This window comes from Sinocyclocheilus grahami, unplaced genomic scaffold (assembly GCF_001515645.1).
Source record: "Sinocyclocheilus grahami isolate Dianchi unplaced genomic scaffold, SAMN03320097.WGS_v1.1 scaffold58.1, whole genome shotgun sequence".
Taxonomy (NCBI): Eukaryota; Metazoa; Chordata; class Actinopteri; order Cypriniformes; family Cyprinidae; genus Sinocyclocheilus; species Sinocyclocheilus grahami.
The window spans coordinates 1,820,636-1,830,863 of record NW_015505237.1 but is presented as its reverse complement, the minus strand read 5'-3'; the positions used below and the strand labels follow the sequence as shown (position 1 = coordinate 1,830,863).

Below are 10,228 nucleotides of genomic sequence, written 5' to 3'. Positions count from 1 at the left end.
ATTCAATTCACAGTATCTCTCCTCCATGTAGTAAACAAACCATTTTTCTCATTTGGAGATTGCAGTAAGACGTAAGACGCTTCAGTGTCTCCATGCGAAAGGACATGAGGGCCATTGTGTGACTCGTTAGTGATCAGGAGAATGTGTGATAGGTGGTAGATAATAACATTTAAATAACAAATCCACCTTGTTTTGTGATTTAAACAGCTAGGTTATCGAGAAGGGCTTGGCTGTCGCGGAATGAGCGCGCAAATACGAAGTAAACACTATTAGATGGCTAACAGTCGTCTCTAATGTAATATAAGACCTTCCGCTCAATGAATAGCTTGGTACTTACTGAGGCAGAAATGCCCGTGTAAATTTGATCTCACTCTGTTTAATGGTTAATTGGCATATTTGCTGGAATTTGCCTTCTGGGATTTCCCAGATACTGCTGATGCAGCCCGTTGTGGGGAGGTTACACAAAAAGGGAAAGTAAAAGCAGAAACTGACACAGCTGTGATGTGACAAGCGAAAGTGAACGCCACACTCTGAGAGTAAATGTCGCAATAATTAACTCATCTGAGGGATTCCCAGTGAATGTCTCGGTGCAGAAAGCACCTTAGGCTTTAACCACGTGTCAGTTAGTTTGCAAACACAGGTGGGGTGCGTATCTGCCACAGCATCATGAATACTTCTTATAGTACGTGTGGGGACAGCAGGTGTTTTCCAGGGTCAGTGTCAATGCGGAACAAACATTTGCCAGTAGGGACTTTACTGTTGGTAATGATGAAAAGTCCTGGCTTAAAGGGTAAATTCACCAAAACATTTTAGATTAGGGAACATTTCCCTCAATAAAATCCTAATTTGCTGCTTATTGATAGTAAGAAAGATAGTTGTTGTAGTAGTTAAAGGGGTCCTATTATGCTTTTTCAATTTTTCAACTTTAGTTAGTCTGTAATGTTGCTGTTTGAGCATAAAAAGATCTGCAAAGTTAAAAAGTTCAAAGTTCACTTCAAAAGGAGATATTTTATTTAACAGAAATTTTATTTAAGAAAAACTTTTCAAAAACTACAACGAACGACTCGTTTGGACTACAACGCATATTTTCCGGGAATTGTGACATCACAAATATTGACGAATGGGACGAGACCTGGTTGAGCTGCTCTAGAGAAGGCAACGAGTGTTATCACTATGTCGGAGACACGCTAGCTTTCCCAAGGCAGACGAACTTAGATTGGTTACAATCATACGGGTTTAAATCACACTCAAAATTATTTGATTTTGACGCAGTATTTACACTGAAGCTCGTAGGCGGCTATGGTAAGGGGCGTGACATTTCCCGACCAGGCACCGAGTGCTGCCAATCACAACACACACTGGCCCAGCTAACCAATCACAGCACATTTCATATTTCAGAAGGCAGGCCTTCATTTGATACAGGAACTATTCCAGCCATTCATGCCACAATCTAGTATGAGAGCCTGTTCTAGTACACCTCCAAAACAAAATCAAGACTTTGTAAAAGAGCATAATAGGACCCCTTTAAGTTTAGGTATGGGGTAGGATCAAGGGATTTAGAATATGGTCATGCAGAATAAGGCATTAAAGGGTTAGTTCACCCAAAAATGAATATTAGCCCATAAATTACTCACCCTCAAGTCATCCTAGGTGTATATGACTTTCTTCTTTCAGACGAATCCAGTCAGAGTTATATAAAAAATTGTCTTTGATCTTTCAAGCTGTTTCATGGCACTCAGCGGGTGTTGCATGCTTCAATCCAAAACAAGTTAAATAAAAAGCTCCCATCCATTAAAAACACGACTCCAGTGGGTGAACAAAAGCCTTCTGTAGCGAATCAATGCTTTTTTGTAAGAAAAATATCCATATTCAAAATGTAATAATCACTTTAATGTAACTTGCGCTCACTGTTGTAAAGGGAAGCAGCTTCGCGCATTACGTATGAGGTTGGCTTTGCGCATGCGCCGCTCAGAAGTGATGCACACGGAAACACAGAGGAGAGATCAAAACAAAACAACGGTCACTAATTAGAAGTACAAAACGAGGATTTGTAAAGAAGAATGTCGGAGGATTTCGATATAAGCCAAGAGGAGACTGGTTTTCCTTTGCTAAAGTAAGGAAACTTTGCTTCCTTTGCTCCTGTTAACAAACGTTGGTTTTCACGAGACTCACCAGCGCATGCGCAGCGCTGACCTCAGAGGTCTTCCACCCGGAACTGCTTCCCTTTACAACAGTGAGCGCAAGCTAGATTAAAGTGATTATTACATTTTGATTATGGATATTTTTCTTACAAAAACGCATCGATTCGTTAAACAACATCGGCTTTCACTGTATGAACAAAGAAAGATCCACATTTTTCAAAATGCCTTCTTTTGGAAAATCTTGATGACAAAACATTCATTTTTGGTTGAACTCTTCTGTCCTGTCCTGTCCGATTCTGCATATTAAATTTGTTGTCACTGATTACAAAACATCAACAAACAACTTTTTATGTGATAAACTGATATGTTTTAACTGCATCAAGACCTGGAGGATGAGGAGCTGCTCGTAGGGTAATGTGTGGTGCAGCTCTCTAAACTTTGTTTCCAGACCAGATAGTTTATTATTGTGGCATGCTAGTCAGGCCTTATACGAAACATCTAAGAAAACGCCCCAGAGCTGAGTGACCCTTTGGCCTTTGACCCTCCAGCACACTAAGGCTCAAAGCTAAAGTCAAGATTATTTTCTTGCCTTCATTTTTGCCTGAGTTGAACATCTGTCTCTTAAAAAGCCATGCCATATGCTGCCATTGTCTCCGGAGATTCTTATCTCGTTTTACTGATCGATGACGGCGGCCAGATTAAAGCAGCAGTCATGTTTTGGATAATAGCAGAGTACGTTTAATGAGCTAAAAGTCACCTCTGGTGTGGAAACTGAACAAAAAACTGAAAATTCAGAAGAAGAAAAATGCTAAAATGGCACCATTCTTTTGCAACACAGAAATTTTCCACAGCTGGCAAAACTGTTTAGTCAAATCTTTCAGTTAATAGGAAGATAAAAAAGGGATGTTTGTGTAAACTTGTCGATGTGTGAAACTGTATTGAGTGAGTAATTTGTGATGCATCGATTTATTAAGCAATACAATGTTACATCTCTCTTCTGGCTCTTTCTCTCTCTCCTTTCCCTCCCCTCATCCCAGCTTGTGATGCTCATCAGTTGCCTTCTGAATGGAGAACAATAGGGCCTTTTGAGGATATAAATCTCACTCTGTGTTCAGGCATGAAATCTGGGCAACCAAACAAAAAGGGCCATTGAGTGTTGTGAAGAAAAAACAAGAAAGAGATAAGATGCCCCACGTCAAGTATAGCAGAAACCAGTCAACTGCCCCTAGGCCGTATCTTAGAGAGAGATATATGCTATTAAGCATCAGAAATAGACAGAGTTTGGAGTGGGTCACGCACCTCCCCTTGATGTCCTCCCCCGTGCTCTCACTTCCATCGGGGGCGAAGTTTGCTCAGAGGACACCGGAGCAACAACATGTGCTGACTTCTCTTCCAGACAGCTGAGTTTAAAGTTTAAAAGTGCACTCTGTCTCAAAGCTCTTGCCTCTCACACCCGGAGGGACCCTGAGTGCGGTATCTTCTGCTGAGTCATGGAGTCTTGCCCTTGGTCTTATACAAAATAACATAACCTATATAATTATCGTGGCTCGAATCGATCACACGCTAGAGCTCACATGCTCCTGAGAGCGTGTTGTTGTTTAGCCTGTGTTTCATGCGTGACACACACAGACATGTTTTGGGTTATCTGCCCATCTATAGTTGCATCTTTTGCTGTGGATGGAATGATTCTCTCCACAAGCTTTCCAAGATCTAAATGAAGATTTTTCAAATCTTGGATGCACAGAAAACCACAGCCTTTTATCTTAAAGAGAGTCAGCGGGGCAGAATATATATATGTATATATAGCATGTATCAACATTGTACATATTTTACCTTTTTTTAGTCATTAAGTCTTCTAATAAGGCCCTGTGGTTAGACTATATTTTCTTTTTCTTTTCTTTTTTACAGTTCTTCCTTGTCTTGTGATTTCCAATTGTGAGAGGGAGTTTAGATGTTTCAGTAGCACCTCAGAATTAAACTGTTAAAGTTTGATTCATTTTTATGAATCAGTTCAAAGTCTTTCACACATCTGATCTTTGATCTCTGGCAACTTTTCTCATCACTCAAAAATATCACATTTCCGTGTAATATTATTCATATTTTAACGATTTTTTGAATGAATGAATAAGTAAATAAATAAAATTTACACGACACCAAGGGGTAAGAAAGACATTTGTTTATTTTTTTATTTAGGAAATTAATAGTTTTATATAACAAGGATGCAAAAGTGACAGTAAAGTATATAGTATTCAAATAAACAGTTAAAACGTTCTAATCATCAAAGAAAACTATTAATAGCAATGATGCTGAAAATTCAATTAGAAAAATTGTCATTTTAAATTGTAATCATAATTCACAATATTACTGTACTTTTGATCAAATAAATGCAGCCTTGGTGAGTATAAAAGACTTAATTAAAAAACATTGAAAAATCTTTCTGACACCACATTTTTGAATGTAGGCTACATTAATTGCCGTTTAATTTGATTGATTGCTCTGTTTTTGCATCGAAATTACAAAGAAGTAACACCACATGGGAAGCATGTCTTGATTGTGTTTTAGTTTACATGACACATGTAACAAAAGACTGATAAATATTGAGATATCACCACTGAGATGGGCAGCACATCAGCTCAGAAGCCGGTTAAAGGCACCAAGGGGGATCTGGGAAACTCTGCTCACTTGACCTAAAGGTCACAGTGGTAACCACTGAGCCTACCAAAAAACTCTGCTTTGGTTGGGAACAATTCTATGAGACTTGAATGTGTAATTTCTTCTTTCCTTGGCAAATTTCCCCCCGCGTTCCCTGCACTGGACTCTGTAAAGTCAGCATCTAGTTTCAGTTGAGTCCATAATGCTTTAGGGCAACCAACCCCCGCATCCACATCACCATCCTCCTCTCTCGCTCCCTGCTGTGGTCAAAACAGTCACAGAACTCAACGGTAACTGAAAACCAGTTCTCACCTGCCCTGCCTGGTCTGATGGGCCTATCATTGGCATATCAACACACCCATTGACATTCATATGCGAGATGTTGCTCCTGCAGGAGCTATTTGTTGTCTGGCTGTGCATCTCCACAGGGATTGAAACACCAGGCTAAAGAAGAGTCTCTGCTGTATGGAAGGTGTGAACCGCAGGCCTCACTGTGGAGGACGCCGGCCATTTACTCTTCCCTCCAACCTTCGAATGATCTGGCGACAATAAAGGCCTTTCAGCCAATAGGAAAGGGGAAAGCGAGAGTCTGACGCATGGATGATGAGGTGATGTGTCCTGACCCGTCATCAAGAAAATGAACCACATCACAAAAGCTCTGGGCACAAGAAAACTCCCCCCTCCTTCTCTTCACTCCATCACACCCAACCCCCCAACTCTCTCCCTGGAGAAGAAGAGGAGACTGTTTCAATATATGAGCTTATTCATTACATTCTCTCATCTGACACGCACAAAAAACGTATTCTGCCCCGATCCCCCTCCCTGAGGTTCTGGACATTCTGAGAAAGTGGCGAGATGCAGATGCGGTGAAACATTCTTCATGAGCGTTTGCATGCCTCGCATTCCTCCACAAACAGTTTAGACTTTATGTCATTTACAAGGCCGAAGAGAGAAAAAAAACTAAACAAGAAGGGTACATGACGAGAGGAGAAAGAGAATGAAAAATGGGAGAAAGATTAATATGTTGTATAATATATCTCGGGGAATCCTTGGTGCCACTTTGAGACGATCTGATTATCAATATAAACAGTGAGAACCAATAAAACAGTCTTAGATCTTAGCCTCAAAATGGGCCACAGGTCTGTTCTCATGCTAAATGCAGATAATAAAATGAACTAACCATAAAATCATACAGACAGGATCATAAAATATATCGGTTTATCAAATTTTAAAAGGGAGGAGATGTCTCTTCTCATAGCTTGTCTTAATGCCAAAGGTCGTGAGTCCAGTCAAACTTTATGGTACTTTGGTTCAAATACATGTTACTTATTAATGTGGCTAACATGAAAACATTGTTTGGTGCAGTATTTATTCCATGTGTTTTGCTGTTGTTTATTCACATTTATGCCTATGTCATGTTATGCAATTCATTGTAAATATAACAAATTTCAACATTTCAAGCAAAAATTATTTTTTACATGCATTGATTTCTAATCCAACACTGGAGTTCTAAAGCCAGAATATAAAAGTCAGTGTAATCTAACACTGTTAATTCAGTTCTATAGTATTCACTATTGAGCATGAACCGTTTAATGAAGCATACAGGTTGTTTATGCGAGAAGTAGGTGAAAGTATGCACTGATAATAATCATTAAATAGTGTCCTCTTGAAGACAGTCGAGCATAATGAACTACAGGCACCAGTCTTACATGCTTTAGCTTTAGAGTGTAGTACAATGGGTTCAATTAAACTGAAACCCCATTGCTCTCAGTAACCAGAGAATTCAACAAGTCACCCTGACGGTTCCATCTTCTTTCCAGTTTGATACCATTTTTTTTATTTCTATGGACCTAATGCGAAATCAAAAGAGGTGGGACATGGGCCGCTCAATAATGTGCGGGGCCGTATTTCGGATTGGTTGACGTTAGCGAGGCACGCCCATGGGCGGGGCTTTGGCTATCTTCAAGCGCTGTTCACTAGGACTGCTGGTAGTAGTAGGTCGCCCTCGACGCTCACGGCTGGAAGACAAGAGTGGATCTTCTCAAGTGTTCCTTATAAAAGGAAAAAAAGAAAAAAAAACACCAACTTTCCTGCGCCATTGGATGCACCTTACACGCGTTGGTCTGGATTAATTTTTCCCCACCTACCTGAATTTGAGTTCTTTTTAATTTACATTAAAACCACATCAAGAATAATGGGATCCCAGGCATCAAAGGGAGGAGTGGCTGTGGAGGGGAAAGCCGCCGATGCTGACCCGGCTGCCGTCAAGACTAACGGACAGGTAATTCATCTCCATCTGCGACACACCCACATCTGACCAACAAGTGCTTCTGCGAGAGTTGCTAAACCACCGTCTGCGATTTAACCTTCGCTCTGAGAGCGATGAAACATAGAGAAGGCGCTGGTGTGTAGTGAAAAAGAAAGAAATGCTAGCTTACCATTCACTGTCTTATTTATCGTTTCATGTCTCGTGGCACGCGGGAAAACCGAGCGATTTCATTCGTGAGGGCGGGGCCGTATTTCGGATTGGTTGACGTTAGCGAGGCACGCCCATGGGCGGGGCTTTGGTTATCTTCAAGCGCTGTTCACTAGGACTGCTGGTAGTAGTAGGTCGCCCTCGACGCTCACGGCTGGAAGACAAGAGTGGATCTTCTCAAGTGTTCCTTATAAAAGGAAAAAAAGAAAAAAAAACACCAACTTTCCTGCGCCATTGGATGCACGTTACACGCGTTGGTCTGGATTAATTTTTCCCCACCTACCTGAATTTGAGTTCTTTTTAATTTACATTAAAACCACATCAAGAATAATGGGATCCCAGGCATCAAAGGGAGGAGTGGCTGTGGAGGGGAAAGCCGCCGATGCTGACCCGGCTGCCGTCAAGACTAACGGACAGGTAATTCATCTCCATCTGCGACACACCCACATCTGACCAACAAGTGCTTCTGCGAGAGTTGCTAAACCACCGTCTGCGATTTAACCTTCGCTCTGAGAGCGATGAAACATAGAGAAGGCGCTGGTGTGTAGTGAAAAAGAAAGAAATGCTAGCTTACCATTCACTGTCTTATTTATCGTTTCATGTCTCGTGGCACGCGGGAAAACCGAGCGATTTCATTCGTGAGGCACTACGCAAATCGCACTACGTTAGGCTGATCAGACACGGGTTTCTGTCGCGCGCTAAAAAACGGATATATATTTTTCTACATGTTCACGTTTTTTTCCGTCTTTAAAGTCCGTTTCTAGCGCTTGGAGACGGTCGGTGTTGTTGCCATGCGATCTCCATTGAATGCCCGTGTCGGAGGATGCTGCACGTATTCACTCTGCATGGGTTATCAGCAGGGGGTTGCGATCAATTTGGAAAATTTGGTTGTAATTGGAGTTTTAGTATTCCGTATATTCAGCTACATACATTTTTCATGTTTTTGTTTAGTTAATCGTTTATTTACTATGTTTTTTCTCTTTACAGTCGCGATATTTAATCGGATTAGATTTTTTTTCTGTGAAGCGCGTGGAGTCTCAATATGCAGACGCTCGGGCTTTAAAGTCTAGACACTGAGGCGAGAGTCCACATTTGGTCAAGCTTTTGGGGTTTTATGCGACTAAACCCCGTTCTTATCAATGAGGGTACTTATATTTTATGTTACCTTTTTAAATCGACGTTTGTAGTTACTCCATCGTCGATGGATAAATAGTGAATGAAGCTCAATGGAATTCGCTCGATCTCAGTCTTTTGTTCCAGAGCTGCCGTCTCGGTTGGCGTTGTGAGGGTTGTGTGCGGCTCTATCGCCCTCGCTCGGCGGTGCGCGGTACTGCAAGGCGTCACCTCGAAGACATGCATTGTTTACGTGACGAGTCACTGATGTGTCCGTCGACGATTCAAGGAATGCCCTGCTACATATATAGTAGACCCGAAGTAAAGATTCATCCATGTTGGTTTGTGTTGCATTATTAAACTGACAATTTAATGTTCCTTTCTCAGGAGAACGGCCATGTTAAGACCAATGGTGACGTCTCTGCCAAGGCAGAGGGAGATGCCGCCACCACCAACGGTTCTGCGGAGGCAGCCAAGGAATCTGAGGCTGGAGCCGGCGACGCCATCGAACCTGCGCCCGCCGCTGAGGGAGAGGCTGCTAAACCCGAGGGCGAGGCCACCAAGGAGACCCCCAAGAAGAAGAAGAAGAAGTTCTCCCTGAAGAACTCCTTCAAATTCAAGGGCATCTCGCTGAAGAAAAACAAGAAGAGTGCCGAGGTGAAGGAAGAAGCTGCCGCTGAGTCCACTCCGGTCGCCGAAGAGAAGCCTGAGGAGAACGGGGCGGCTGCTGAGGAGAAGGAGGAGGAGGCCAAGGCTGAGGAGACACCCGCCCCTGCCGAGACCCCCAAGGCCGAGGAACCCGCTGCCAAGGCTGAGGAACCTGCTGCCCCGAAGGAAGAGGCTGCTGCACCTGCTGCAGAGCCCACAAAACCAACAGAGGAGACCAGCTCAACATTGTAGTCGGGTTCCAAAAGATTCTGTAATTAGATATTACATTTTGAAATGCTCAACGTTATTGCATGTCATGCACAAAAATGTATTAATTCCTAGCCACACTCTATAGCCACTGACAGGTGACCACTAGACTTACAGAAATGGTTTTACTTTGTAGGAGACACATGGCAAAACATTACTTTGCCTGTGCATCTCTATTGACTGCGAAGAATTATACATCAAGACTTTAAAAAAAATAATAAACATTTGGTAGCCTTTTTCTCAAAATATCTGATCAACATTTGGATTAGTAGCCAATGAGTCATTTAACCATGCATAACTGTGTTTTTGGAAGGCTTTTGTCTTTTAAACCCATTATAATGCACAAAATCAGTGTAATCCACACATGGATGCCAGAGCAACTCCAGTAGTGTAGTAAAGTTACTTTTAGTTTTGTGAATTGGTAGTGTGTTCCACTTCAAATGCACTTTTGTGAATTTTATTTATTTTTTAAATAGTCAATGCTTCTGAATTTTGGGACAACATCACTCCATCAATTAGTATAAAATCAATTATGCAAGTTACTGAAATGATGTATAGCTATGAAACAGTGTCATCAACATGTCCAATGACCTCCACTAATTACTAAGTCTTGAAAAAATATTGCAAATCTATTGAAGAAAAAAAAACTAATTTATCAGCACATTTGCGTAGTCACAGTTTTTTTTTGTCAGTTAACACCCTGACATCCAGGTAAAAAAAAAAGATTAAATCTTTTAAAGTGCTGAAGTGTTTTATACTGGGGTGTATTCCAGAAAGGAGGTTCAACAAACTCGGAGTTAAAACTTGAACTCTGAGTTGATTTACCCTGAGATGGGAAACTCTTGAGTTTTTGGTTTCGGTAAGGAAAAACATTTGACTTCTATTCAGAAGCCAACAGCTAGAAGGCAGAGACTCGTAAAATGGGGGGAGA

General features: G+C 41.6%; 1 protein-coding gene across 1 annotated transcript; it reads left to right on the top strand.

Moving 5' to 3' along the window:
• The first annotated feature begins 7,373 nt into the window (after window positions 1-7,373).
• On the top strand, window positions 7,374-9,282 carry LOC107584334 (MARCKS-related protein-like). The gene is made up of 2 exons (XM_016270910.1): window positions 7,374-7,686; window positions 8,770-9,282. Exons 1-2 carry the CDS (start codon window positions 7,600-7,602, stop codon window positions 9,280-9,282), a joined length of 600 nt encoding a protein of 199 aa, XP_016126396.1. The 5' UTR covers window positions 7,374-7,599.
• Window positions 9,283-10,228: the final 946 nt, after the last annotated feature.

Bases quoted from the DNA above. Each gene is read 5' to 3' on its own strand.
- LOC107584334 (XM_016270910.1), top strand. From the start codon at position 7,600: ATGGGATCCCAGGCATCAAAGGGAGGAGTGGCTGTGGAGGGGAAAGCC. The intron at 7,687-8,769 runs GTAATTCATCTC...TTCCTTTCTCAG, and splicing joins CCGTCAAGACTAACGGACAG to GAGAACGGCCATGTTAAGAC.